Here is a 27,767-nt window from a genome sequence, read left to right on the forward strand (position 1 = left end):
TCTTTTTTGTAATTTTAAGTTTTATAGAGGTATTATGCTAACCTAAGCTATATATTCAGATACATTATAGAGAGACTTGCACAGTCGACGAGGTTAGCTTATTAAATGTGGTCCATGAAACCCCTTGTATGTCGAGGTCAGGCGCGCGATACAACATTAGCTGTTAGGTCTATCAACTCAAAACAACACTCTCAAAAACACACTTCAGACAGTATACCAACTACCCACAACATTGCCTCATTATATGTCAAAACGTCGCCTTGCTGACGTTACAAGTCCTCCATTGCTGGATGGCTAAATTGCTCGACAATCGGTCGGATCAGTTTAGGAAACAACCCTTTTCCCCTCTCCACCGACAAACCAATAATTCCCGCTCCGAGGGCATTGATAGTAGATTGAGATGTTGAGCAGTCGACCAGTGTCAACTTCTCAATATTACCGGGCAAGAAGTCGACAAGAGACCTCTCATTTGGAATTCCGACGCCAGACCTAGGATAGATGAGGTTCGTGGTTATGTAGAGATCCTTCAGCTTAGTAAACTTCTTTAGAGTTCTCCTTGTGGGCCCGAAGAGAGTGGTGTGAGCCCGAAAGTTTAGGTGGAGAAATTGAAGACTCGTGTGGAAGCTGGCAAGATGGCCGAAGCAGGGGCGTGACAGAGTAGGATAGTTCTTAACCTCTCCCATCTCAAATCGAAAAGACCGCAGAGGTTGTCTGTAAGAGGTGAGTAACTTCACCAGATCACGGGTATCCAGTCTGTAGGGAGTGGCTCCTTTTGTTTGACTTCTTGACCTGCTATCCAGTCCAGTATCGTCCCAGGACTTGGGACGTGTCTCACCCGCCAACGGGATCCGATCATCCTCTCATCCAGATTCGGCGCCACGTCCACAATTGCATGGGGGAGGTGAGTTGCATATAGCGTCCTAAGTTTGATACTGCTGATACCAAATACTCTGAAAGCGGATGGCGGAAGAAACCTGTCAAAAGGGTCTCCATCGGCCATAAGGGTGGTTAGGTTGGGTAGTAAAGCGAGGAGCAGAACAAGAATCTCGGCGCAGGCAACTTTCTCCAGCCTCCGATCATAGGGAATGGTTTCAACATCGCTTCCAAACAGAAACGCTTGCAACAGTGCGAAGGAATGACTCTAGGCGCCTCTCTCTAAGCTAAAGACTGGGAACTCATAATACAGGACAGGTTGAGCGACGTCCCGGAACCGACGTTTCGCTGGTCTTGGCTCTGCTAACCTACAGCCTCATTTTGAACTGATGGGCGGGAATTATTCTGGAGGCTGGAGGGTGGACCAATAATAAAGAACAGGCTCATTTAATGAGATGCCAGGGGTTTTGAGTAGCTGAGCTGGCTCTTTGGTATGATTGGCTGGCCTATCTCCTCATGTGACAAATCATATTCACATGGGACTGCGTGGATAAATGTATATGTGATGCCAGCCTCACTGTCAAATACCTGGTCATGCCCCGCTTTGTCATAACCTATCTTAATCTACCTAATTCCTGACTTTGAATACAACATCAGCCAGCGGAATTGCTGCTGGCTTTGACTGAACTGCAATCATGGCCAGTGCAGCAGCAGCGGCCGCTCCACTGAGCCCAGAGATTCGACTTGCCCAAGCAGTCTCAGAACTTTTGGCAGATCTGTCCGATGAACAAAGACGTTCTTTCAGAACACAGCAAGATAATTTCTCACCCCCGAAGATCACAGATGTCATGAGAGTCGTAGCCGAAATCGATAGGGTTGCAGCAGGAAAGCAGAAGGCCCGGCTACGGGCTTTTGGACCCCGAATGACCAACTTTTTGCAAGCTGTGCAGGAGTTCGCCTCTCTTGGAGACGACGTGCTTGGCGCATCTGTGTCATTGCTTTCTGGCAGTGTCTGGTTGATTGCACGCCTGACTTTCATGGTATGTTCCTTCTACAAGATGTCTGTACAGACCTGATCATATCTATAGATGCTTGCGGAGAAGCCTCGCTGGCTGGAGAAGGCATCGAAAATGCTTATGAGCGCTGGCCGCTCCGCACCCCGTCGCATGGAAATAAGCTTGTTTTACGCACAGTCTAAGCAACTTCAATCGTGTCTTCATGAATACTTCGTCGTCGTTGTCCATACATGCCACTACCTAGTCAAGTCGCTACAAAGCTCGGTCTTTGTAGAAGCTATATCCTTCTCCACAGACTCTAAACTGAAAGGTTACGAGTCAGATCTCGAGCGGTGGACAGCTTCGATCAAGGAGGAACTGGGTTATCTCCAAGGCCAACCAGCTCCCCCACAAATCGGCGCCTTTGCGAACATCCTTACTAATTCTGGCAAATCTAAGTCGCAGCCAAAGAAACTCGCTCACAATCCTGAAGTCCTCGAAAGACATTTAACATACGACTACTTGACCGCATGGAAGAGGATACGAAAGTCTGGAAGCACTGGCTTTTTCACTCTTCTCCCTAAGTACCAAAGTTTCATTAACTGCAATGACTCTTCTACACTTCTCTACTCAGGCAAGGCAGGAGCAGGAAAGTCGGTCATACTCGCCAACATGGTCGATGATCTGGTTCAGAGACAATCTGGAAATGCTCAAATCGCCTTTTTCTTTTGTCGTTGGTATGATCTTGATTCCCTACAGGCCCTTACTATTCTTCACTGCTTATATCGACAACTTCTGAAGAACGTTCAAGATGGGATCCAGTTTCCCGAAGACCTACATATCAATTCATTTGATACCATAGTGATAACTAACTTATTACGCGATGCGCTGAAACCCAACAAGAAGACATATATAGTCCTTGATGGGCTTGATGAATGTCAAGAAACAGAGCGAAGTAAGGTAATTGAGGTGCTTCAAAGTCTTCAAACCCACTCATCTCTCTCAATTTGTCTCTCGTCAAGACCAGGAGTCTTGAGTCGCGTCGGATGGGCCGACATTGACTCGATCGAAATTACAGCCGACAATCCCGATATCTCATCATATGTTGACTTGGAAATATCACGGCGGTTTAAGTACGGGGAGTTGGTGGTTGGAGATCCTGCTCTAGGCCTTGAAATCAGATCTGCCTTGATCACAGCTGCGAATGGGAACTTCCTCTGGGTAAAAAGACAAATAGAGTTGCTATGTGAACAAAATACGGATTACGATATACGTCAAGTACTTGCCGACATTCTAGAAAGTTCCTCTAACGCTATAGATACTGAGGTGTTGCAAAGCATATTGCCCACTTCCACTGCACCAGTTGCGCCTTCAGCTTTCACGGACTCAGCATATGCGTCCGCATCCTTCGCGGATAGGAGCATCAAGAACACACACGATAGCCCGGCAATTGAGGAATTATCACGCGGTCTAGATGGCCATGCTGTCGACGACTCAGCCACTGAATACTCCGATGCATCAAGCACCACGTTCTCCAGGAAGCGGCTATACATATCAGAGTTAGCAGCAGACCTATACAATAGAGTCAGCTCTGCTTCTTTTGACGGGGGTGAAAAGCCTCAAGTGAATATATCTGCTACATTGCCTAGCCTGCTCAAGGCCTTCGCTTTGAAAATCGGGTATGGTGCAACCAGTCAGATGCACCGAGATGTGATGGCCTTTGTTCACAAGCACAGAAGGTCAGCAACGTTCTATCTAAATATTTTCCTTCCAGTCTGTAGAGTTAGCCAAGCCTCCATGGAGAGCTAGGACTTGAAAGTTGTGGCTAATGACCGAACGAGCTTGCTAACATATAGTAGCGATATTACCGCCGCCTTTTTGGACATCTGTCTTAGCCAGAGTGAGGTCGAGCCTGGAGAGGCCAGAGACCAGTCAGGCTCTATGAGTCTACAAGAGCGTATGGATCTCTGGGAGAAAAATGAAGATATGGAGCGAACGTCAGTTGAAGAGGGCTTGGAAAGCCTTGAAATATTGGAGCAGGAGGAGGAGGAGGATATATATGGAGATGCTGAAATTTGGGTTGCGGCGTACCGAGAATTCGCGCCTAATACCGAAGCTTACTCATGGCTACTGACCCAACTCCAAAGAGATATGAATTCTGCCCCAACAGAACCAACTACGATTCAGCTTATCCGAGATCAGGTATTATCCTCACTTCCATCGCCTCATAGGATCAGCAGAAGCATATCGTCTGAGAGTTGTAGCGTGTTGTTTGAGGTTGACTGGGATATTCTTGAATTCTATGACTCACAAGGGTACTCCAAGCCACCAGACGAAGTACTCCATGCAGTCATCACTCTGACTGGATCTTCCTGTGATGCACAAGCTTCGAGCTGTGCTCAATTTTTGGAGCAGACCTGGCCTGTCACGGGGAACCTGATGCTGCAGCTTATACGCGACCTACTGAAGCTACCTCCAGGTCATACACAGTTATGTAAGATACAGTTTCACATTCGACATTCCTTTGCAATAGAGATATCTAACACATCCAAAGGCCGGCTACCAGATGGTACAGAACTGACTGGCTGCATAATGGAGTCAAAAGTTATGGTACAAGCAGATGGGTCGGCGGCTTCCATCTCTGAGGCTGGAGAGCAGCTTGCTTGGCTGGGGGCTGCTTTAAGAAGTTCGCCACTTCAAAAAGGGCTCACTTACTGCACTCCTTCTATCAGATCCATATACCAGAGACGTGAAATGCCACAAACTTCGCTTCTCCAACCTAATGTCGTCTGTGAAATCGGATTCAATGTGGAACCACTCCCGCAGCCATTAGATATTCCTAACGGTCATTGCTGGCATGGGATCTTCAAGAACCCCATAATCGTGAAGGGGTTTCCCATTCTGACGAAACATGAGAAGAATACCGGTCTTGAGATACCTCTCAACATCATGGCAGGCTTAGCTCGAGCTCAGTGTGTTGACCGATTCAACGACAAGGTTTACATAAAGGGCTTCTCGACAATGCTGGTGCCCATGAAACAATACAAAAATGCGGTCTACTGGCACTTGATCCATAAAGAAGACGGCAGCCGTATATCGTATCTGGATGACAATCGGCATCGGGACGACGAGGCTGGGTCCTTAGATCTCACAAATTGTCGACACATTCTCGGGTGGTGTTCTGAGGCCAAGTTCTATGCTGGTGAGACTGTTCAAATCGGACTGACCTAATGATATCGCTGACGAATGAGCTCTATAGGATCGGCTCAAGCACAGTACCATATTAGACATTCAGAGCTTCCTAAGCCACACTCGCAATGTGCTCTTGCTGGCACCATCATAACTTTAGGAATAATGATTACAGGAGGCCCCAGCTTCGAACTCGGTATCAAGGACACCCCAGTACATGTGGCTCGTCATGGATATATCCCGAGACTCAAATGGATCTCGTCAAAATTCTTTCTTCTTTGGGACGAGAATGACAAACGTGGGTGGCTAACCAACGGCACGAGCGCTTTGTTACATGTTGTGAGAGCGGCTTTAGCATACGACAGCACTGACAAATTCCAATCGGCCTTTATGTTCAAGACTGATGATTTACAAGAGTCGCCCAAGCCGTTCACAGTCGATTCAGCAATTGATGTACTTATCAACCCCAAAAACTTGGCTCTTAAGCTCTATCCAGAAAAGGACGGCTTTATCGTCTTGGCAGACAGAATCGATCAATACTACAATCTGCTGGAAAAGATGCTCGATCACCAGACAGACATCACCAGGCGCAACAGCGGGAAGCTCGAGAAAACGCCACGAAAGTACCTCGAGGGATGGGATTTCGAGGACTTGAGCGCGAACCGTGATCCCTTACATCCACGCTTAGTCACCCTTGAGCCTGCTGGGAAGGGATGGGTTGATTTGACGAGGTCTCTTCAGGCCGTAACATTGACAGGGCGCGGCTTTGGGGAACTTGTCCGGCCAGTTGGCCCGGCTCTTTGTGAGTACTGGGCTAATCTACCAAGTCATCGGTACCTCCTTGCATGTTGCGTTTCGGATATGGAGAACATCGTTAGAGACCATCGCAGTTCTAGCGATAACTACGCTCGGCTAAGTGACGATCTCATATGGCATAACGCGATGAACATCTCAGGAAAATGCCAATGTGGCTGTGTTGCTGCACATCATGGAGAGCCAGTCCATGTACTTTTCCCATCTACGCTATCTCACAAGCTATGTACCAGCAAGAGCCCCACGAATATCACAGATAGTGGTGCTGTTGTTTTTGGACACAACTCGGGCTTTCCTTGGACCTGGGGAGATACTGGTCCTCCTACGCAACAACAACTAGAAGAGGGGTTAACTGTAAGCCATCTATCAGACGGGACAGATAAAGACAGTGGAGTTGGTGCAAGTTTGGTGACCTCCCCATCTGAGGATCCTATCTCGTCAATACCAAGCTCGAGAATATCACGTCCACCATCGCCACTGAGGAGGTTATCTGAGACCAGAGCTATGCCATTGAGCGCAGGCAAGAATTATACACGAAGCCAATATACGGTCGGTATCCTGTGCGCATTACCGATCGAGCTGAAGGCAATACGAGCCCTTTTCGATCAAAGACACCAGAATGTAACAAGAGTGCCCGGTGATAACAATCAGTATGCACTTGGGGAGATGGCGCAGCATATGGTGGTAGCCACATCTCTTCCAGCTGGAGAATATGGAACAAACGCAGCTGCGTCAGTTATATCAGACATGATGCGCAGCTTCCTATCTATACAGTTCTGTCTACTCGTTGGCATCGCTGGTGGTGCACCCTCGGAGGATAGTGACATCCGACTTGGCGACGTTGTTGTTAGTTTACCTACCAGCACGTTCCCTGGTGTGATTCAGTACGATCTCGGGAAGGAGCATGAGGGAGGTGACTTTGAGGTGACAGGCGTATTGCAACGACCGCCTCGCATCTTGACTAATGCCATCAGCAAGCTCCGTTCAGATCCAGAAATCGGGCTCGACGCACTGAGCCCATATCTTACAACAATCGTCGAGTCACTACCAGCTTATGGCAACCCAGGTCAAGAGCTCGACGTACTCTTCCGCGCTGCTTGTGCTCGCAGGAGTTGCAAGTCTGACTGCTCCCATCTTGAGCAACGCCTCCCACGGTTGACGACGGAGCCTAGGATTCACTATGGGCTTGTAGCATCAGGCAACCGCGTGGTTAAAGATGCGACTTTACGTGATCGGCTGTCACGAAAGTATGGGGTTTTATGCTTCGAGATGGAGGCTGCTGGCGTAATGAATAGGGCAGATTGCCTTGTGATACGAGGAATATGCGACTACAGCGATGCTCAGAAGAACAAGATCTGGCAGAACTATGCTGCTGCTGTAGCCGCAGCATACACTAAGCTTTTGCTTAGTGCGGTAGCGGTTGTAAACGTCCTTTCCGGTAACTATGTGGAAACAGATGGTGAGCCTGCGTATAAGAGGCGAAAGATCGACATTGACAATGATGGATGGGATTAGACAGCGTATCAATGCTGACTCCCAGTTGGAAGGCCGTGGACAAATGACAGGTATAGAATTGATTAAGAGTGTGATGGTGATTAACTGGAGGCGAAAGGACCGACATTTCGTCCCGGGGGTCTGGGTGATATCTTAGTACAAGAGCAGGCGACGTAGCGACCACTATAGATGCAAGTCGACTGAGCACCAGGATCTTAGCTGAATAGGGGAAAGTTCCTTTGAGAAGCGGCCGTTGGAGAAATTGCAGAGTGTTATTGAGTAACATCAAAAGAGGGTTTGCCATATCGAGAAGATGATGATGTGCAACCTTTTCTTTCGTGGGAAACCCCAAATCCTGGACCGTAAACAGGATCTGCAGATCTCAAGATATTCACTGAAATTTGAAGTTCTCCACAAGACTCATTATGCGCATTGGCAGCCAACAACTGTCACGATTTGATCAATGAGTCACTGTTTATAGGGTAACGTAAGTGACAAGCGTACTCCCAGAAGGTTTGTTCATGTATTGTGACACCAAGGCAACAGTCTGTTACTAGCCCAGAGACACTTAATCACCCACCCAGTTTAACTATAAAAGTCACCGAACTCAACTCTTTCTCCTTTTCAACTTTACCAAACACAAAACACCACAAAACACAACAACTCACCTAAATATACCCCAACGGAATCAATCAAGCTATATATTATCAAAATGTCTTACCCGTACATTGGATACTTCCGCTTCGAGCAGAAGGCCGGCGTCTCATACGAGAGACCATCATTCAAGCCGGTTGAGGATGCTTTCGGCTCCCGCTTCAAATCTGCTTCAATCAGTGGTTCTACAATGACTGTGGAAATTCTCGTGGCCATCAAGGATTGGGCACCAACACGGAACGAGCTGTATGATGTCTTGGAGGGGATGAAAATGAATACTTCTTTCTTTCCCTCTGACAATATGGTTTTTGAGACAAGCGGAGACAGGTTTGTCGAGCATTGGCACAATGGCAGTGGTAGGATGCAAATTTGTACCGATTGTAGTAAGAGTCGTTACTGCACGAACCGCAAGTGAGGTGGGAAAGCCTGACAGGCGAAAGATCAGTTTGGGCGAGGAAATTGACTACACTAGGATTGCTTCTACCATAGTGTAGTATAAAATACAACTCTGGTTCATTGCCAGAGACGAGAATAACAAACATGCTTCCAGGTGATATTAAGACGTAGCTTTCAATAAAATCTGATGGTCAGAGTAAGAGTTCAAACACCTCTCTTTTGGCCAAAAGAAGCACCCAGCCAGCAATATCAAGCTTAAAACAGAGCCAGACTTTGCAGGCCTTCTGAAGCAAATGTAAATAAATAAATTAACATATGGTGAGCTGCTTCTGGTCCATCTGTGTGAAATAAAGCCGAGAGAATTGCAAGCGATCAGTGACATGTCTCGACCGTGATTAGATCACTTGTTTTGCATGCCAAATCACATACCCAGGTAACGTCGCGCAACAGAGCACTTTCCTATAATTGAGTCACTAATATTACTACCACATGACAATCATTAACATGTAAATCACTGGCTAATCACTGGTGAATTGGCTCAATTAAAGATTGAGTCAGAACGGAGATTTGGGTATATAAACATCCCACCAAGCTCCAATCTTTCCCCCTTCTAATTTCACTACAAACTCACCGTCCAGTAAAGCATATTCACTTGCAACAAGCCCCAAATATAGATAACTCAATACCAAAATGGGTCATCCATTTGTACATTTTCGATTCGAGCAAAAACCAAGTGCAAAAGGAAAGAGATCATCTGTAGAAGATGTATATGACCAGGAAGCGCTGTAAGACTTTCTCGACGGCGACGATAAGGTGCAGTTCAAGATAGCTTGCTTCTACGACCCAATTTTCGCAATCACGATGTGGAGGTTCGGAGACATCAATGTTGAGCAAACAACGAAGAACTTGTTGAAATTCTTGGAGGGCTCCGGGTTTCTTGAGGATTTTGCACCGCTTACCGTGGAGACCAAGGATCAAAATGGAGAAGAAACAGCTGTGGATCTGCGGACAGGTAAATCTATCGAGAAAGGTGAAGAATTGCCTGGATTGATGGCGAACGAAGGTCGCTAGGGAAACCTCATAGGAGTAAGGTTAATGTTACTCCATGGAGGCAGAAGAATAGTTACAGAGCAGCCATCGCGGTATGAGAATACAACGAAGCAGATTTGACAATAGGCATAACTAGGCCCTGATATCTAAGGAATAAGTCAAACCAGTTGGCTCATCTGACTTTGATCATCGTGCTATTGCTACCTGCTAGTCGCCCAGGCCTATTCATGTGGGCTTGCAATTCTCAAGTTGATTTGAATGGAAACTAGTAATCCGGCAGCCAAGCCAGCTTTGGAACAAAACCTGACATTTTCGTATACTCTTCTTCATCAATCTCTTTGCCCGTCTCCAAGTCTGTCACAGTAATCTTCAGCACATCGCTCTTTGAAAGGCGATCCTTGAACTTTCCAGCTGGAAGAACCCTTGTTGCGGTTGGCTTGCGGCATCGACTTGTGTTTGGCGGCCCTGACCCATCCTTTCCAGGACCCATGCCTAGTCGTGTCACCTGCCCGATAAAGTCGGGGTTACCGACTGCATCAGGGATAGTTGAGTTTGCCCCAGCTGTGAACACGTCGATTTGGTAACTGGATGTTGTGCAGCCAACTTCAGTGAAGATGACGTAGGGGATGAGCTCTCTCTTATCAGTGCTTTTGGTAGAGTTGGTGACGATGCTATCTTCATTATGGCCTGGTAAGCCAATAGGTAGAACTATAGCTTTGCCTCCACTTGGGACAGCACGACGAATGCCCTTTTCTTCAGCAGTCTTGCGAGTGTAGAAGTCAGGGCTTGCGGGTTCACCGTACATGTAACCAAGTGCGCGTGTGTCCTTTGCCATATCACCAATAGTAGTATAGCGCCAACGCCGAGGATCATCATAGTCAATATCGGTGCCGTTGTTAATGAAGGGCTGTAGAGGGAAGCGAGAGGTGAACTGATTATCCGGGTTGGCATCCATAAAAATACCAGTTAGGCGGTCCATGTTTGCGTGGTACGATAGGAAGATAGGGTCGAAAGCAGTGTAAGTGTTATCGGCCTGATGTAGTTTCAGTAAAGTACTCAGAATTCTAGTAAGGATATGACGCACCATATCCGGGCCTACCCAGCCGTGGAAGTTATCATGCACCTGCTCAAACAAACCATCAAAGTCGAAACGAAAAGGATAGTCTCCATCTGGTTGGTCATCACTGAAGTTTGTAATGTTAGCCCAAGGTACGCCGAAGTGTTGAGCCGACTCTGATGTTGTATATGTTGACTGCTGAAGGGCATGAGATATCTGCTCATGATACTTCTTGAAAAGTCCAATCTTCTCTCTCCATCCAGGAGAAGATGGGCCTTCAGTCAAGATTGAGTTCCTAGTCACAGTAGTGTTAGGTGCTTGCTTTGACTTGCCGCCTAGTGCTAACGCAAATCGAAGGGGATTCGGTCTCGTTTCGCCTGACGGATGCTCATATGTCTCTTCGAGAAAAATAGGGGGGATGCCTGCGAACTCCGAGGTTGCACAAGAAGCTTGCTTTGCATATCCATTCCAGTAAGGAATTCCATAGTCGATCAACTCTTCAACGTATCTAAGATATGCTCGATGCCATAGAAAAGTAGCTTCTTGGTAGTGAAGACACCAGTATGCATCTGCAATGATGTATAAGCTCGCTTTCCAAGACAATCGCAGTGAAGAAGTCGGTCCAACTCACGAAGAACGCCAAGTTCCTGCCATTTGGAATCTAGTTCTCTAACACGGAGAATGTCATCCAGCTTAGACTGATAGATCACAAGCTCCTCTCGACTCATGCTCATGATATCCTTTCTCACCCGGTAGAAGATAGGAGGGTCATTGGGCTCCGGAATGACTGGCTCCAGGACTTGTGTATGTACGGCATTTACATCCTTCGGAAAACCATTGTTTGCCCAGTTCCGAAACACCTCGAGGGCGTCTTCAGGCCAGTACTGGTCCGGGTTCCGAGTGACCGGCATCGCCTTGGAGCGGAGATGCTTGTATATACCAACTGCTCTTTTCTTGACATCGTCGTAATTAGAAAGTTTCCATCCGCCCCATTTTTGCATCTCGTCGATCCATGTTTGGCCTACTCCTTCTGGGTCATCGGCGACCCAGTAAGGCGCTTTGATCATTGGCAGGACGTTATCTTCCCAGTTGCAGATCTTATGGCTCTCCATCTTGATAAAAAGTAAAGAATTGTAAGTGATACTACTGTGAGCTAATTATCATACATATCTCAGGCCATGATAGTATGAGCAAAGTTGGGATTCAGGAAATTGTAAAGTTATGTGGAATGTGATGTTTAGGCATGAATCTTGGCGTCTCTGTCGCCCCTCCTTTATCCAAGGTAACTAGGTATAGATAGGACCTCACTAGCTGGTCTAGAATAGCTAGTGTGCAGGAAGGTGGCGAGCTGAAATCTTGTCTCAGTACCCCTCATTCTGCATCATGCATCCCAAGTCACGAATGTGACTCCGGCAGCGCCAAGAGTATTTTGGAGTCTAGACCTCCAGTGTCGTAATATCTAGCTTGTTTGTGGAAGTATTAACCTGGCTTGTGAAAGGGATAAAGCTTACTGCATACAAGACATGCATTGGCTGAAAACCAGGAGAGTAAAGAGGAGCAAGGCAAAATCCTGGCTATTGCGTTTAGCAATCATATTGATACCACTAACCGAGGCAAACCTCGTCGGTACAAGACACTGAAATCGCTTAGGAATGCCGGCAATCAACAATATCGATGAGTCATTGCATCGGATAGGTTCATGTTGCAGCGGAGAGGTAAGTTAACTATCAAGCTGTTCACTATAAGCGCCTATCACAAATGGAAAAGCAACAATCCAACGAACTCAAGGTTTTTGATTGACGTGGATTCCTCTAATTAGATAATAGATAACATAGAATGTATGACGTACGGACTTGCGCAGCAACTTTATAGGTGAAACTGCAGCAGTGAAAGAGTTTGCCATTTCTACCATCATCACAAAGAAAGGATGTTAGACTCTTTGTATCTCACTATCTAATAGAACAACTATCCACAGACTTCTCATATGTTGTCTCAGTTAGTAGTCTTCGGCTTGATAGGCTGGAAATCCGGCCCATTAGGAGGACTAGGCTCCGGCATGCCCATGTAGTCGGGAGGTCCCTCCTTCGCCGCAACCCTCAGTTCCATCATCTTGAGTTCCGGTACCGTTACAACGGCGTTGACCTCTCCAGTCGCAAAGGTGTTGGCCGACTTCGTAGTGATATCAATATCTTGGGGAGGTCCCAGAACCTTGGGCTCAACAAAGGGCTTCTGCAAGTACGGCTCAGTGTAGGTGATGGCGGGCTGAGGTTTTCCAGGCCACTCTTTCGGAGCTTTGCTAGGCTTGGGCCCAACAATACCAGAAACACTCATGAAGATGTAATCGGCAAACTGACTTCCATAATGAACGTAGCGACCGCCGTTGTTTTGGTCAAAAAGATCGCTGACGTTGAGGTCTCGGCTGCCATCATCTGTCTTCATGCCTTTTGGGATAGAGACGCGCAGATGAAGGCCCATGTTCTTGGTGATATCGCCACGATCGCTCCAGTCAAAAACACCATCGGGAACGGGACTCATTTCCCGGGTGTTGCCACGTCGCTTGCCGGTGCGATCTAGCAGGAAAGACGAGAAATCTGCATCATACATGTACAGAGCAACGGGGTCTTTGACTGAGATTGTAGCTGGAATAGGTAGCACTTTATCCCGTGCAAGACGACAGACTTCGTTGACTGCTGCGCCAATCTACAAATCATCAGTTACAGCATGTTGTTTAAGAAAGTGGATTCCTTACCGTGGGATCAGAGTTTCTTCCCGGATTACCGTAGGAAGATCCATCACCGCAGAGGGTAATCATATTCGTGATAGGTTCACCATAAACCAAGTCGGTTCGAGTGACAGTAGCTTGAGCAGCGATGTCAATCTCAGCACTGAGACTGTTGTTGATTTGGATGAGGTGAGCAATGGTACCGGTGTTGGTATGGCCATTCCACTTGTTATAGATGTCATAAGTTCCATCTTCCTTGACGAGGTCATCACCTTTGATTTGATGCGCAAAATCAGGATTCAGCTTCTTGTAAATGTCGAGGATCTTGTTGTTCCTCTCAAACTCTTGGGGTGCTGGATTCTTGATCGGGGTTTCAGTTAGAATGGGGTTGTACTTGGCTAATTCTTCCCAGTACTAGTCATCAGTTAACTTGAGATGCTCAATAAAGCAATATTGATCAGTACATACCTCTGGTCCCTCACAAGTAAAGCTCACTATCTGAACATCTCCATCGACCTTCTTGGTAGACCATTCAAGATACTCGTCCATCACCCAACGATCTTCTCGTTGCTGGGTAATAACGACAGTCTCATCTTCTCCCGTCTGTGGGTTCTTTTGATGAAACTTGCGGATCAAAGGAGGGACATCACGGCCTGGAGGAGCACGCTGGTTCTCAGGATCCTCCGCATATGCCCATCGAGCGTCATCTGTGGGCTGTTTGATTCTAACCTATAATTCCGTTAGATGAGTGCATATTCTGCTGATGAGCAACTAACATTGAGTGGAAACCCAACCCATGTGATGGGCACAGCGGGGAGGGACGGGTCATAGGCAAATTGGGTGGGGTTGAAGAACTGAGTAAGAATCTTCCGCCCTGCCAGTCTACCAGCGATTTCGTCGCTGAACCACCCATTGACAGTCTTGGACCATCTGTCCAGCTGGTCGCCCTCCAGATCTTCCAAGAAGGCAGGAGGGTGAAACTTTTCAAGCTTCGTAAGTCCAGGCATATCGCTCTTTGATAGATGAGAGTGAAAATTGTGTAGTATGGGAGTATGAGAGGACTCAGTGAGTTTGCGAGATCAGCTGCAACATCTGAGAGAAATGATATTGATCTTGTCTTTGGGGATGCCTGAGTGCTAGGAGGCTGATGAGTCGCCACTGGGCGGAGAAGATGTTCCGAGTTATGTGATAACTCATGCGTATGTTCCAGTTTGTTAAGTCTGGCCCTCTTGAGGCTGGCTGAAAGTTGAATAGGGTACCAAGAGCTAATGCCAATATTCTCACCGCACGAAGTCGTGTTAAGACAGGCTATTGAACGCAAAGACCATCTTTTTGGGCGGTGAATGCCCAAATCGTCCAAGTTCGTCTTAATGCAGACATGTGATTCCAGAATGAGAGACACGCATCACTCAACAGTCCAGGTCTCTTCAATTCATCGCCAACATGTCTTACTTTGCTATCACGTACCTTGACGAATAGGAAGGTTACCAGCATACCATACGAAACCCTGGGCCACTATAGTGGTGGGGACATCTAGCCTATTGGAACAGAAGTATCTATCTTGAATCAATAATGCAACGTGGAGGCTTAGCTGACCTGAACATTGATCAAGGTCTAGAATGGGCTGCGTGCGGGGTATCACCAATGTTTCAGTTATAAATCGCAAACGGAAAACTAGTGAGTGGGCCGAGCCTAGCCTCCGGAACTCAGCTCTTATGGAGTAAGCCACAAACGGGCGAATTTGCTAATCGAGGCCATCTGAGTGGTCAAAAAGGTTACTCTTAGACATTATTCGTATGCTGGTGGTCCAGAATGGAATGTCCGTATGCACCGGACGTATGTGATGCAGTCTTGTCAGTGTCCGCGATGTGACGGCGCCTGGCAGCATGCTTCCAGCCAGGCAAGCCTCTGGCGGAGAACGCTTGAGCTCTGATGTCGCCCTCGTCTATAGCGCTTGATACCCAGCCGCTGAACCCCTCGGCATAAATCCCCAAGCATTTTCTATCTAGATTTTCTCTCTACCATCAATCGCAAGACTTGCACCAGTGTGACCATGGCCGACCCAAAGCGAGGAAACTACGAAGACATCAACCAGAAACTATGGTATCGCAAGTTCAAACGTGGAATCAATCCTCAGTCACATCAGCCGTACCCTGATGAAGACACGCCCGCTACAGCGGAACAGCTCAAAGATGACTTTGTTGATTACTGGGGCAAGCGTCTCCAGTCTGATATTGCCTTTCGAAAGCATAACACTTACAATGAGCTGATGACGCAGTTTTGGGGTTCGTAAATATTCATTATCACCGTTGTGCTAGTAAACTGACAGGATACAGAGGACCCCGACATCGTCTTGCAGACATATGCAGTTGCAGATGGTCAAACTGTCCCGAGAAACAAGCAGAAGAAATGGTTTCGATCGGAGCTTCGTTTCATTTCTGTCATTTTTCCTGCTGACGCAAACCACAAGAGAGATTCCCAGGCACCAATTGCATCTGTGTCATGGGCGCCATGGTTTGTCCTCATCGCAGCGTAAGCCACCAAGTCAAGCTCATTACTGGGTGCTAAGAGCCTTTTAGATCTTCTGCAATCCACTCTGAGAAGGACATTCTTCACATCATGAGTTGGTCTCGAGATGATGGTCAGTTCAGGTACTATGCTGTAAGTGCCTCCTTAACCTACATTGTCCCGTTTATTCAGGTTACTAAAGATAGCAGCGCGATCTCATTATGAATGATGAGGCTAGGGAGCAGCACGGTTGGGTATACCTTTGCTCTTCGATGGATGCATTCGACGCTCCAGGCAAGGCGTACCTCGGCCCGCTGAATGGTCATGTAAACGGAGGCATTGTCATGAAGGAGATCCACAAGTGAGTTGTTGCCAGGTCAATATGGCATAATGGACTGACTGATTGTCTTTACAGGCCCTGGATGCATTGGCTCGTGGGTGGCCGAGGTGTGACCGATCTACTTGACTTCGAGCTTGCCAACGAGCTCATGGAGGCCCCGTGGCTTACTCATCCTGGCTTTCCTCCCCTTTACGGAGCGAGTGTGCAGTCCGGTGAGACCTTTGAAAGAATTGTTCTTGACTCTCTGAGAGTCTGGTTCACCAGCCGACGCAATAAGGATTTCCTGAGCGAAAAGGGAGAGACGGAGCAGTATCCGCGCAACATCCAACGTTGGGCGGCTCACTTCTTCCTTACCACCAACATCAACATTGCTGCTACGTCCAACAACGCCAACATTGTGCCGTCTGATCATTTCTTCAGTTATGAGATGCTCAGGGGATATAGTGATCTTTTGGTAAGTGCTGCTGCTCTTTTATCACTTTCATCCCCGGACCGATTGCGAAATTCAGGCAATATGAGACTAACAATCGCAGCCCAACAGAAATATGTATGACGAGAAGTGGCTAGCAGGTCACATCCTAAAGGAAACGCCAGCTGCATTAACAAAGTGGAACGAAGACCGCTTCGGAAACGCAAAGCATAAGTACTATACCCAAGAGAAGTGGTTCAAGTCCTATTCCATCAAATCTTTTCAGTACGATGGTCCATCGTATCTCTGGGCGTCGCGTGAACTCAAGCTCTGCACCTTGCAAGAGGTGGCAAAAGCGGAAGACGCACAGCTCATCGTCCCCAAGAAGACTCTAGCTGGTGGTATCTTCATGGGTACCCTCGAAGATGGCAGTGAGAGAATTGATGGAGGAGACCAGGTTAACTTTGCTGTTCAACAATGGGGTGAAGGTGATAACCCGTGGGTTATCCTTCAAAGCTCTGTTGATGACGCCCATGGCGTATGGATGGCACAGAAAATGTTCTTAGGTGACGACAAGAATGCAGCGCGGTGCCAGCTCTTTTCGGAGAAGACTTTCAATGCTCTTCAGATGGTTGACTTTTGGAACCCAATCTACTCTTGGCGACGTCTCAAGTTGATGCAGTACATCCCTGTTGCGGCTCAGCTTGTCGAAACTCCTACCAAGGACCCAGTCACTGGTGAAGATGTCTACACCTATGATCTCGAGCAGAACTTCATTGAAGCCGTCAAGAAGAGAGTCAGCGGCAAAGGCGACTTGAAGAAACTCCAGAACGAATGGCCAGAAGCTGAGTTCCTTCTGAACTTGGAGAAGCCACTCATTGAGCATCAAATTCGCATTTCCAGATACACCAACAACATCGTTCAGAACCTTGAGGATTCAAGCTGGCTTCTGGAGTATCTCAAGCTCGCTGAGTCGCGACGCCGCATGTTCCGTCCCATGCCGATGAACTTCTTTGGAAGCAACATTCCATACTGTCTTGCTATGCCAATAGATCATCCATGGTTAGAGATGACTGAAACGGCTACCGTGAGGAAGATCCCCAAGCGCGGTCGTAAGGTCTTGGAGGACTGGTTGGGATCGCTGGCTGGTGCCGATCCAAATGTTATTCCCCAGAAGCAGAGTCTGAAGGAGATCAATAAGATGATTAAGGAGAATGTCAAGCAGGATACTGTTGGGTTGCCTGTTACCTTGCTGCCTAGGCCGTCGACGATGAGAATGGCTTGTCAGAGGTTCATTGCGGTGACAAATCCCGAGACTTCAGAACGGCCTCACAGTTGTCCCTTCATGGCGGGAGAGCATTTGGCCTCGGCCCATACAGCAGTTGAGGCTTGAGGGTTGTAATCTTCTAGTAGTCATGATCACTCTTTCTAAGTTCAATTGACTACATTGTAAAGCCTATAATCATTCCATTGAAGCCCCACAATCACAGGTCTTAATGAACCGGCTCATCTCCAATCTCAGCCATCTTCTCCTCCAGCATCTTGGTCATTTTCCGAACCACGTCCACGTACTTGGGTTCATTATAACAATTGAATAGTTCCAACGGATCCTCTTGACAATCAAACAGCTCCCATTCCTTCTCCTGTCCACCATCTCGTGTACCCTCAATCTCAAAGCCTTCGTTATACCAGTAAATCAACTTGTACCGCTGATCACGAACGCCATAGTGCGCATATGCTTCATGAATAATATCACGATGCATCCAGTACCGGTGATACGCAACCTGCTGCCAGTCCTTTGGTGTGTTTCCGTCCAAAAGAGGACGGAACGACACGCCTTGCATGTAAGAAGGAATCCGTGCGTTTGCAAAGTCCAGGAATGTCGGCGCGAAATCAACATTGCAGATTATATCGCTACAGACTGACTGGGGCTTAATTTCTTGAGGGTATCGGATCATAAAGGGCATTTGGAAGCTCTCCTCATACATGAATCGTTTGTCGAACCAGCCATGTTCACCAAGGAAGAAGCCCTGGTCGGAGGTATAAACAACAATGGTGTTCTCTTCAAGGCCCTCCTCTTCAAGCCAATCAAGCATGCGACCAACATTGTCGTCAATGCTCTGAATGGTGCGCAGATATCGCTGCATGTATCGTTGGAACTTCCATTCAGCCAGCTCCTGTGGAGTCCTGAAGGTGAATACCTCTGCTGTTTCTTTGCACATGAGCCTCAGCTTTGTGACATCCTCTGGAGCTGGGATCTTGCGGTCAGTGGATGTGGCATTATCCAGCATCTTCTCCCCGACTAGGCTTCTTGGTCCTTCAGGTTGAACAATCCCCAGATCGGTGTAGGTCAAGTCCTCGGCGACTCTCATTTTGGCAACCTTTGCAGCGTTGGCGCGATTCTTGTAATCATCACTGAAGGTGTCTGGGAGCCGAATGGGATCCTTATACAGATCTTTATGCTTATGGTCGTACTCCCAAGATCGATGAGGAGCTTTGTGGTGGCACATCAGAAAGAATGGCCGAGACTTATCACGCTTCTCCATCCAGTCAATGGACTTGTCAGTGATGATGTCAGTTGCATAACCGGGAGTTCGGGGTGTACCCGAAGGTTCAATGAACTGAGGATCCCAGTACTCTCCTTGCCCAGGAACTATGCTCCAGTAGTCAAAGCCAGTTGGCTCGTGATAATTACCTTCACCAAGATGCCATTTGCCGATCATGGCTGTTTGATATCTTGCAGGGCTTGATCGCAGCTGTTTGGCGACATTAGGGAGCCTCTTGTTGATCTTCGAGTCCAGCGTCAGGACTCCATTGACGTGATTGTGAGTGCCGCAAAGAATGGCAGCACGAGAGGGGGTGCAGATGCTGTTGGTGACATAGCAATGGTCAAATCGCATGCCCTCATTTGCAATGCGGTCAAGATTGGGCGTTTTGTTGATACCAGCGCCATAGCATGAGATGGCTTTGGCTGCATGGTCATCGGCCATGATGAAGAGGATGTTGGGGGGTTGAGAAGGCATTTTTCAGGTATGAGGCAGTAGTAAGTTAATGCGCAAGAAGAAAGAACGCAAAAGAGCTGGAGGAGTTCAAGGAGATGGTGCTTTACGAATACCGTTTCATTGTATTGAGTCCCCTCCCGATTATCAGTCGGTTGCTAGGCCTGCTGGTCAGAAATACTTGCACATATATCCGCCACGAGATGGTGGTCTGGTTATTGGCAGCTGTATTCTCCATTCACAAGTGGAGTGCTTGCTTCGGGTGTCGGCCCATGCGTCCCGTGATTCGATAGCGCATTGACGTAGCATCCGGATTTCGGGTTGAGTGTTAAGAGAGTGGTTATACAAATCATTCCTGACATGATTCTGGGGATCAAAGTGTAACTATGCATTTATTTGTTATATCAAGGGCGCAAATGGAACCAATCCAATCCAAATGAATGGAAGCTGTGCGCTATTATTGTTCTAAAAGATAATCCTGAAATATCGTCTCGGTCGCTTACATCGACTGTACACTAATTTTACATAACAAACGCCCCTCATTATTCGACGATTCACCCAGTGGTAGAACCCGATATCCCTCCTTCAAATTGTCGATCTTGGCAATGCCTGAAGTGATCGACATGGAACGGCCGTTCGACATGGTCTTGACTGACCAGTGCAGGAATGTGAGATGAGAGTAGTTCGTCTCCACCAACATCTCCAAGTTTTCATCGAACGCTAAATCTGAGTCTTGTACAGGCACAAATGCAGTCCGTGCCCTCTGGGTCAATATATCAGGTGCTAATAGCTTCATCTTGACATAGACCGGCCCGTTCCCTATCGATACCTTCAGGCCCCGCGCCATAAGAACGTCAACTTGGAGTCGTATCTGTGTTGGCTGCGGCGGAGCTTTGAGCACATATCCTGAGCTCCCATGAAACATTGCCTGGTTCAGGCTCATGTAAAAGTCATCAGTCTGACAATTCAAAGCTGCCATCTGAACGCCATGTCTCCAACACTGGAGGGGATCGAAATTAGATGAATCGACTCGATTTGGGTCTGGATATACGCGAACTAGATGTTGTGTTTCGGCTAATTCGAGTGAGCGGTTGTCTTTTGTATGCTTCTGCAAGTTCCGCTCCGAGACAGAGTAAATGAAATTCCGATGCGTGTCAAATTCTGCGTCTTTGGGTAGTCGTCTGCTCGCGCCATATACTGCAAGACTCTGTAGCAAATCGCCTGGCAGATCTTGGCAGTCCCTCCTCTCAATATATTCCTGATGCCCGTTCAAGTTGAGGTATTCGGGTGCTAGTGGTTCCTGACGTGAGTCCGGATCATGAGCTACCTTCACTTTCAGCAGGATCTTTCCACGGAGCTGATTGGGCGAAGGGAGTTTCTGTGAGCATGTATCAAGTGGCTCGACCGCCAGACTTGATCTGAATATCTCGAGCATCGTGCGAGCCATGATATCCCTCTGGGCAGGGCTGCAGTGTACTTCCAACGATAGCCATAAGGGCAGGTCAGAAGCAAAGAAAGCATAATTTTTGATAGTCTCGATGACGGATCGGAAGCTGATAGATGTTGTCAAACTATATCCGTGCTTGACTATAGGCTGCCCGTCTCTTCCGTCCCAGCAGTCCACCTCAACAGATCGACAACCTTGAGAAAGCGTTGCGATATAGCCTTTGAGCTTGGAGCGGGCAGCGACTTGGCGGCCGCGAAGGTACGTGTTATGAGAAGATGAGATGAAGTATTTGTTGATAGGACGATTGAGGTTATGGTAGAGCGGTTCGCGCCGGATAGCTGAATTTCCTTCCGAGAGTAGATGAGCGACTAGGTCGTCTATTGAGATGTCTGGGATGGGTACGATTTCGTCCTTGGAACGTTTCGAATCGGCAAGGGTGCTGGAAGAGTCGTTGAAGACTGCCGGAGTCTTTTCGATGTCGTTTTTCGTATCTTCCCCTCTTACCTCTTTCAGAAATTCCGTTAATGCTTTCTGGGATATCGGACCAATTTTAACATTATTTGTTTCACGCTTTAGAATCATCTCCAACAGAAGCTGATTGAAGCCTGGTGAAAATCCTCCCGTATAGCTGTTCGCGTCGCCATTCTTGATAGATTCCGACTTTTGAAGCTCTTCAGTGTCTGTTTGAGCGCGCTGAATGGGTCGAGGAGCTTCTCGGATAGGTGTTCCTCTTCCGGTGTCAGCGATTGTTACGGCCCTGCCGTACAACATAAGATGGGCCATGTCGAGAACGGCAGGAAGAAGGAAAATGCATGTGAGCACAATGACATGCCCGCAAAGAATGATATAGGCGACAAGCATCCTGCCTGAATGACTAGCGAGCCCAGGAATAAAGCCAATATGAAGTGCGAACAAGGCCAGTCTTGAAACTGGAGGAATGCCGGTAAGTGAGATGAAGCATGCAAATCTCGTCCAGAACGTCATTGCTAGCAGCTGAACAAGCTCACATCCTAACAGAACACCAAGCTGAACAGAGGTGTACGTCTGCAATCCACCAATGACACTTCCTCGGAGGAACATCAAAGAGAACAATACCAAGGCGTAGTATTGTCGCCCGGATTCGGGGTCTTTGTTCAACCGGCCGGGGCTTTGTATGACCAGGGATCCCATTTGAGAATCCCGTGTCCAACTCCACCAGAAGCCTGCTAATAGCACAATCAAGATTATGATAGCCATGGCTGAGTTGCGATATCCAAATATTTGATCGTCGAGAAATTGGTAGGTTGCCCATGCACTAATCGGTAACATGAAACAGCTGAGAAAAAGCCTGACAACAGCCCAGTATCGGTCTTTGAGCTGCGCTCCTAGAGTTGCTAGGGTAATCGTCGAGTTCGACCCGCGGTGGTTCAGCCGGAAGCTGATATATGATGATAAGTAAAGAAAGAAAAAGATAATGAGTGACAGGACGAAAGTATTCATCCAACTTTGAGGCTTCACTGGTGAGCCCGTCATTTGCGTCAGAAGCTCCAAGCCCGGAGCCCCAGTGATTGTCCCATTGTGTTCGTAGATGCCGTCTTTCACACCGGCTCGTGGATAAGGTGAGGAGGCTTCTACCAGTCCAGCCGGTAGCATCAGAGTAGACCAGCTACAGAGGCCGACGAGAGGTTGGAAGAAACCAGGGTATCGAAGGCTGAGAGCGCCTGAAAAGAAGATGAACTGGATATAGGCTAAAAGATCGATGGCACGTGCGATACGGCGGTTCTTCGATGTTAAAGATTTGATGGTTTGTTGGGCCGGCCAACATGCTGCGATACAGGTCAAGGCGAAAGTGGCGATGGGGAGCCAGAGACTGAGAAGGCGGAATGGTTCCGGAGCAGCGGGAGTTAAGATTGCTCGGATGCAGGATAGTGTTTTGTTGTCTTTCGATGTCATCTCCAGGGTTGTTCGAAAGGTATCGAGAAGAGCTGATCGGTTGAATGAAGATGCGATGGTGAAATGAGCTCTCGGGCCGAACCACTCAGAAGTGTAGCAAGACATGTTGACGATCTCTCCCGAGATTTGTTTAGAGTCGCTCCCATAGTCGATAACCGTAAGTCTTGGTATAACATCTCCAACATCAATATCGCAGGAATTCCGATCCGCCTGCCCAGCGATAACATCAAACCGCCACTCAAACCCCCCTCTCTTTTGTTCAACCTGCGCGCGAAAACTCTCGGGAATGAGCGACTTATCATTGACTGCATCAGCACAGTCTTGAAACTGCACATATGCAGCCTGACAGCTTGCTGCCAAGAGCGTGATAGGAGTGACCCTTGACAGCTTCATTGCTATCTCGATTCGGCCATGGCGGGATGTGAGAGATCAAATTAGGCTGCAGGTGGATCTTTTTCTGTATGCTGGCTTTTCTCCCTCTTTTCCAGCTATGACAATAATGACTAATCTCGTAGGGGCTATTAATAGGTGAAACGGCCAAGAAGTACCTAGTAGTGTTTATTTTAGGGAGGACATACGAGATGATCCACTTCGGAACATGCCACTGTTGTCTTGACCGATGTTTGAATGGTAATGTAGCCATAGAAATTTCTAAATCAGTATCTTAGACCCTTAGACGAGTTTCTGCCGTAGCATCAAGACGTGTAATAATCGGTCATTAAGGCCATTTCGTTATTTCATGACAGCCCCCCTCCCAGCTCGAAAGCCGAATCCGAGGATAGGGAACCGAGGCTGTCAGGGGCATCCCTGCAGGCATTGAACCAGACTATACCAAAATCATGCAAGCGGGGCTGTCACTAGACTTTTTTGTGATGTCATTACCCTAGAGAGAGTCAGAATTTATTGTTGTCTATTAGACAAGCTGAGGATGCTCAAGCAGCGTTCCTTTTAGTTGTTCTTAAATTCCGTCCGTCTTCGTGTTAGAGCATTGATATTAGAAATAACAGTAGTCTTTTTTCCGCATGACTAATATTTGCAATTCAGGTCAGGCTCAATATCCTTCAGCTCCATAAGTACGTGAGCAATTTCATCAAGCGTGGGCCTCTAAAGCAACACCATCGTAAAAACACGTTCAGTTGAGTATACAAGTTCAAATAAATTAAGTTATTAATTCAAGAATTGCATTTGCTTGAGTTAAGACCTCTATTGTACATTGCGAGCTTGACTGATACAGCTTTGAGAGACTGTCCATCTCAAATGATTTGGGCAACTTCTACTGCAAGCTCAGCTGGCTGCGGAAGAATAATAGCAGGACTTGCTAGCACAGTATCCTTCGTTGGTGCACCTATAGTATCAGTAACAACAGCGATGATGATTCCTCTACTCTCGAAAGACTCCGGGATCTTGACATCAATTATCTTCTTCTTGGGCCAGTCTTTCGTGTCGATTGGGATCGTGGTATTCCACGTTCCGTAGAAGAAGGTCGTGTAGTACTGGCGATCCTTTTTGAATTTGGCAAGATATCGTTATCCGTGAAATTGAAAGTAATAGTGCTTCCAGGTGTAACTGACTTGTGGATAGGGCTTACGTTAAGTGAGGGAAGACCTTGACGTGGGTTGGGGTAGACAGGATTCTCGTTGGGGCAGCTCCCTTTGATGACGAAGCCATTTGTCAAGTCCAGGATCTGGTTGGCGTATGGGAAGACTGTATCCGACGGCCCCGAAAAAGGATTGACGTTCTAGATGTCGATCAGAGACCATGCTTCGTGCCGCGTCTCGACTGCTGCAATAGCAGTCATAGCACCCTGTGAGGCCGGAAGCTTGGCTATCTGGACAAGGCCAGTAAGAAAAGCCATGCTGGCGATCTCGATGAAAGTAGACAACACAAGAAATGACTCTGTATCATGGAATGGGTATTGATTACTTGCAAGCCCCAGGCTTCAGCGACGTCTCCGAAATCTGATCCTGGAAAATGCGCAGGTGACCAGCCTCGTTATCGCGAATCTCTTGAATACGATCATAAGTGGTGTTGGGGTAGCCAGCCTTGGCGAAAGATGTCTTGTCAAAGGCCTCTACTCCTTGTTGGTAGAATGAGAAAATAGCCCATTCGGCGGAGAGCAGATTCTGCCAGACCATATCATCAACTCCCGGCTCGCCTCTTCTGGTCGGCAAGATTGGATCCGTGATGTTGCCGGGAAATAGAGGCTCTTTCCCTCGATATGTACTATAAAGAGGACTTCGTCCTGGAACAGGACCATAGCTGGGGTCGGCGAGCTTCTGAGCTTCAGAAGAGGATCTCGGGATTTTCATAGCTGTACCTCCTGAGATAGATGACAGGATTGCCATATTGTTCAAGGCTTTAGTTATATGCATAGTGTTCAAGACAGATAAGTTAAAAAGATAAAGTATTGGATCTGCTCTGGACACAGACTTCGACTTCTAAGATGTGGAGGCGTTGCTCACTTTTATACTTGATGAATCAGTAGATCTGTCCGTCTGCTTACTTTGGGACGTCTAAACATTAATTCTTCCCTATTCAGACATCTTTTGTGGCTCCAATTCTAGATGCTAAAGAAATGGAGATCTTTCCACTCGAGCCGTAGTAGAGTAATCTTGGCCGGATATTCGGCTTGCCCTAGAAGTGATAACAGTTGCCAGGGAACACTTTTACCAATCGTACATAAAGAGAGGACCCACAAAGTCCGCGATCGTAGTGTCTAATCAAGTGTTGATACCATTACCAAAACCGGAAGCAGTTTCGATGTCAGTTGGGTTCGTAGGTCAGCGCAAGGCACGCGTGAGAATCTCCTCGCAGTTCCTTTTCCTAATGACCCAATTTCCAGAGCTGTTCGTTCCGGCCAGCCATTTTAAAAAGAGTCATGAGAATTCGCTTCGAAGATGGGCACTCGAGTCTTAAAAGCTGCTATCGCCCTTTGCTCATTACACAAGCAAAAGTATTAGAAGATGCATTATGCCCGCTATATTATCTCTCAGCGAGACGGTGCTTGTTCGCCGTAAAGGCTAATATTATCTCTTTGGGTGGTATTATCGGAAGTTATAGGCTGTCAGTTGAGGTAGTTGATTATCCACCTCACGTAGGAGCCCTTAAGTCAGAACTTAGATGCCGACTTGGTTGACAGAAGGGATTCATGATGAGCCTTTCGGCAGGACCTAGACGCTTATCACATAAATAATACCCCTGGAACCTTATGTTAGTGCGAAAATCGTTATTTGTGAACTCCAGTGATTTATTTCTGCGTTTGATCTGATACACCAATCGCACGCAATTCTCGTATAGCCCTTTCTGCAGCAGCCTTTCTTTATCCGGGATCTCAGAGCTTTTAGTTGGCATTTTATGCTTTGTCAGCGCGATTTTCCGCGGGTTTGAACCTATGAGAGAAGCGCTGGTGCTTAGAAAGCAGTTCAAAGATAAGCACTTGCTTACGCATCGTTGGTGATGGTTAGTGATTGATGATGGATCGTATTCAGTGCGGGGGTGTTGACTGCGCCGCTGATGTCGTCAATTGTTGAAGACATAAGAGACATGACAACCGCTGAGATAGTTAACTGGCATTATCTCCAATTGATCCTTAAGCATCCTGTTTAATTTATTGTTGCGAAGAATAATCCAATATGGACACTTATCTTGACCCTATCAACCGCAAGTTTGCGGATGCGGCCGCCGAAGGTCCACCGCTCTACACTAAGACTTATCAGGAAGCTCGCGACATCTTAGAAGGCATTCAGAGCTACAAGACCGCGTCCGACATCAAGACTGAGGAGATTAAAGTTCCCGTCAATGGTGAAGATGTCACCACCGTGATATTCCGCCCTGCCAATGCCCAGGGTACGCTGAACATGATCTTTTACACGCACGGTGGTGGATGGATTCTGGGAAGGTCAGTCAGCCGCCGGCGATTCATGAAAACGTGCTGACAAGGGCAGTCCAACTGCGCATGGAGCTTTGATGGAGGACTTTGCACGCCAAACTGGTGCTGCTGTCGTCTTTCCTTATTATACACCGGCTCCAGAAGCTCAATATCCCGTTCAGTTTGAGCAAGTCTATGGGGTTCTTGATCATTTTGTCAACAACGGCGACAAGTATAACCTCAAAGTTGATCGCTTCGGCCTCGCTGGTGACAGTGTCGGTGGTAAGTATTCCTATCATTTTCGTAAGAAAACCTGCTAATCTGTTACTAGGACATATGGCTATCGCAATGACACAGCTCGCCCAGAGTCGCAACCTCCCCTCCAAGATTGGGCAGATCGTCTTGCTTTACCCTGTCACAGACACCCACAGTAAATCCGAAACTTACAAGACATTCAAAGACGGACCTTACCTCTCCGAAAAGACCATGGACTGGATGATCCCCGCTTTTCTTCCCAATGAGGAAGATCGAAAGCTGCCGTTGACTTCTCCCCTTCAATATGCGCCAGATGAGGTTCTCGCAAAGTTTCCACCTACAACTGTTTTCCTTTCCGGCGCTGATCCTTTAATTGGCGAAGGTGAAGCATTTGGTCATCGCCTGCAGCAGTTGGGTGTTGATACGGCCGTCATCAGAGCGGATGGACAGATTCACGATTTTGCTATGTTGGCACCTGTTCGGGTCTCTCCTACAGCCCGAGCTGTGGTTGAACTTGCGTCTTCGAAGTTGCTAAAAGCATTCTCTGACAAGTGAAATCTTCTGATATTTCCTATTTTCATCCATGCGTCGGATCATTGGAAAGGTCCATTAAGAGTAAACGTACTAGATAAATCTTATTATAATGGATTCGATTGATTGAATAAGTGACAGGAGTGTATAATGTCACATTTCCTCCTACACCATCCAGGGGTATATAAGTCAGTGCCATCACCAATTTACAACGGACAAGAGTAATACAAACAAG

At 47.4% G+C, this 27,767-nt stretch overlaps 10 protein-coding genes across 10 annotated transcripts; 4 read left to right on the forward strand and 6 right to left on the reverse strand.

The window, feature by feature from the left end:
* Position 1: 1 nt before the first annotated feature.
* On the reverse strand, positions 2–1,281 carry BKA55DRAFT_579227 (uncharacterized protein). Its single transcript, XM_046193821.1, has one exon. The coding sequence runs from the start codon at positions 681–683 to the stop codon at positions 270–272; it is 414 nt and encodes a 137-aa protein (XP_046044403.1). The 5' UTR covers positions 684–1,281; the 3' UTR covers positions 2–269.
* Positions 1,282–1,393: 112 nt separating this feature from the next.
* On the forward strand, positions 1,394–7,794 carry BKA55DRAFT_579228 (uncharacterized protein). The gene is made up of 5 exons (XM_046193822.1): positions 1,394–1,913; positions 1,962–3,607; positions 3,728–4,362; positions 4,423–5,070; positions 5,128–7,794. The coding sequence occupies exons 1-5, from the start codon at positions 1,569–1,571 to the stop codon at positions 7,383–7,385; spliced, it is 5,532 nt and encodes a 1,843-aa protein (XP_046044404.1). The 5' UTR covers positions 1,394–1,568; the 3' UTR covers positions 7,386–7,794.
* Positions 7,735–9,485, forward strand: BKA55DRAFT_708421 (uncharacterized protein; the record flags this gene model as incomplete). Its single annotated transcript, XM_046200737.1, has 3 exons — positions 7,735–8,429; positions 8,513–8,568; positions 9,205–9,485. The coding sequence occupies exons 1-3, from the start codon at positions 8,077–8,079 to the stop codon at positions 9,483–9,485; spliced, it is 690 nt and encodes a 229-aa protein (XP_046044405.1). The 5' UTR covers positions 7,735–8,076.
* Positions 9,486–9,553: 68 nt separating this feature from the next.
* BKA55DRAFT_136749 (uncharacterized protein) lies at positions 9,554–11,757 on the reverse strand. Its single transcript, XM_046184873.1, has 3 exons — positions 11,153–11,757; positions 10,549–11,090; positions 9,554–10,497 (listed from the first exon to the last, which is right to left on the reverse strand). The coding sequence occupies exons 1-3, from the start codon at positions 11,631–11,633 to the stop codon at positions 9,730–9,732; spliced, it is 1,791 nt and encodes a 596-aa protein (XP_046044406.1). The 5' UTR covers positions 11,634–11,757; the 3' UTR covers positions 9,554–9,729.
* A 756-nt stretch (positions 11,758–12,513) lies between these two features.
* Positions 12,514–14,250, reverse strand: BKA55DRAFT_521819 (uncharacterized protein; the record flags this gene model as incomplete). The annotated part of the gene is made up of 4 exons (XM_046188540.1): positions 12,514–13,221; positions 13,271–13,657; positions 13,712–13,972; positions 14,020–14,250. 4 exons carry the CDS (start codon positions 14,248–14,250, stop codon positions 12,514–12,516), a joined length of 1,587 nt encoding a protein of 528 aa, XP_046044407.1.
* An 803-nt stretch (positions 14,251–15,053) lies between these two features.
* Positions 15,054–17,957, forward strand: BKA55DRAFT_652134 (uncharacterized protein). Its single transcript, XM_046197331.1, has 6 exons — positions 15,054–15,528; positions 15,580–15,775; positions 15,823–15,904; positions 15,961–16,112; positions 16,167–16,545; positions 16,625–17,957. Exons 1-6 carry the CDS (start codon positions 15,297–15,299, stop codon positions 17,891–17,893), a joined length of 2,310 nt encoding a protein of 769 aa, XP_046044408.1. The 5' UTR covers positions 15,054–15,296; the 3' UTR covers positions 17,894–17,957.
* Positions 17,922–19,713, reverse strand: BKA55DRAFT_579234 (N-acetylglucosamine-6-sulfatase). The gene has a single exon (XM_046193823.1). It carries the CDS (start codon positions 19,521–19,523, stop codon positions 17,994–17,996), a length of 1,530 nt encoding a protein of 509 aa, XP_046044409.1. The 5' UTR covers positions 19,524–19,713; the 3' UTR covers positions 17,922–17,993.
* A 176-nt stretch (positions 19,714–19,889) lies between these two features.
* BKA55DRAFT_579235 (uncharacterized protein) lies at positions 19,890–23,314 on the reverse strand. The gene has a single exon (XM_046193824.1). It carries the CDS (start codon positions 23,269–23,271, stop codon positions 19,999–20,001), a length of 3,273 nt encoding a protein of 1,090 aa, XP_046044410.1. The 5' UTR covers positions 23,272–23,314; the 3' UTR covers positions 19,890–19,998.
* A 745-nt stretch (positions 23,315–24,059) lies between these two features.
* Positions 24,060–25,187, reverse strand: BKA55DRAFT_666871 (uncharacterized protein; the record flags this gene model as incomplete). Its single annotated transcript, XM_046197793.1, has 4 exons — positions 24,060–24,380; positions 24,467–24,582; positions 24,682–24,774; positions 24,863–25,187. The coding sequence occupies 4 exons, from the start codon at positions 25,185–25,187 to the stop codon at positions 24,132–24,134; spliced, it is 783 nt and encodes a 260-aa protein (XP_046044411.1). The 3' UTR covers positions 24,060–24,131.
* A 1,173-nt stretch (positions 25,188–26,360) lies between these two features.
* On the forward strand, positions 26,361–27,767 carry BKA55DRAFT_579237 (Alpha/Beta hydrolase protein). The gene is made up of 3 exons (XM_046193825.1): positions 26,361–26,776; positions 26,823–27,028; positions 27,078–27,767. Exons 1-3 carry the CDS (start codon positions 26,511–26,513, stop codon positions 27,554–27,556), a joined length of 951 nt encoding a protein of 316 aa, XP_046044412.1. The 5' UTR covers positions 26,361–26,510; the 3' UTR covers positions 27,557–27,767.

The sequence above is a fragment of the Fusarium redolens genome, assembly GCF_020744475.1.
Source record: "Fusarium redolens strain MPI-CAGE-AT-0023 chromosome Unknown BKA55scaffold_17, whole genome shotgun sequence".
NCBI lineage: Eukaryota > Fungi > Ascomycota > Sordariomycetes > Hypocreales > Nectriaceae > Fusarium > Fusarium redolens.

Bases quoted from the DNA above. Each gene is read 5' to 3' on its own strand.
- BKA55DRAFT_652134 (XM_046197331.1), top strand. From the start codon at position 15,297: ATGGCCGACCCAAAGCGAGGAAACTACGAAGACATCAACCAGAAACTA. The intron at 15,529-15,579 runs GTTCGTAAATAT...GACAGGATACAG, and splicing joins GCTGATGACGCAGTTTTGGG to AGGACCCCGACATCGTCTTG. The intron at 15,776-15,822 runs GTAAGCCACCAA...AGAGCCTTTTAG, and splicing joins TGGTTTGTCCTCATCGCAGC to ATCTTCTGCAATCCACTCTG.
- BKA55DRAFT_579228 (XM_046193822.1), top strand. From the start codon at position 1,569: ATGGCCAGTGCAGCAGCAGCGGCCGCTCCACTGAGCCCAGAGATTCGA. The intron at 3,608-3,727 runs GTCAGCAACGTT...AACATATAGTAG, and splicing joins TTTGTTCACAAGCACAGAAG to CGATATTACCGCCGCCTTTT. The intron at 5,071-5,127 runs GTGAGACTGTTC...TGAGCTCTATAG, and splicing joins TGAGGCCAAGTTCTATGCTG to GATCGGCTCAAGCACAGTAC.
- BKA55DRAFT_579234 (XM_046193823.1), bottom strand. From the start codon at position 19,523: ATGCCTTCTCAACCCCCCAACATCCTCTTCATCATGGCCGATGACCAT.
- BKA55DRAFT_579235 (XM_046193824.1), bottom strand. From the start codon at position 23,271: ATGAAGCTGTCAAGGGTCACTCCTATCACGCTCTTGGCAGCAAGCTGT.
- BKA55DRAFT_579237 (XM_046193825.1), top strand. From the start codon at position 26,511: ATGGACACTTATCTTGACCCTATCAACCGCAAGTTTGCGGATGCGGCC. The intron at 26,777-26,822 runs GTCAGTCAGCCG...TGACAAGGGCAG, and splicing joins GGTGGATGGATTCTGGGAAG to TCCAACTGCGCATGGAGCTT. The intron at 27,029-27,077 runs GTAAGTATTCCT...ATCTGTTACTAG, and splicing joins CGCTGGTGACAGTGTCGGTG to GACATATGGCTATCGCAATG.
- BKA55DRAFT_579227 (XM_046193821.1), bottom strand. From the start codon at position 683: ATGGGAGAGGTTAAGAACTATCCTACTCTGTCACGCCCCTGCTTCGGC.
- BKA55DRAFT_136749 (XM_046184873.1), bottom strand. From the start codon at position 11,633: ATGGAGAGCCATAAGATCTGCAACTGGGAAGATAACGTCCTGCCAATG. The intron at 11,091-11,152 runs GTGAGTTGGACC...ACATCATTGCAG, and splicing joins GCAGGAACTTGGCGTTCTTC to ATGCATACTGGTGTCTTCAC. The intron at 10,498-10,548 runs GTGCGTCATATC...AAACTACATCAG, and splicing joins GCTGGGTAGGCCCGGATATG to GCCGATAACACTTACACTGC.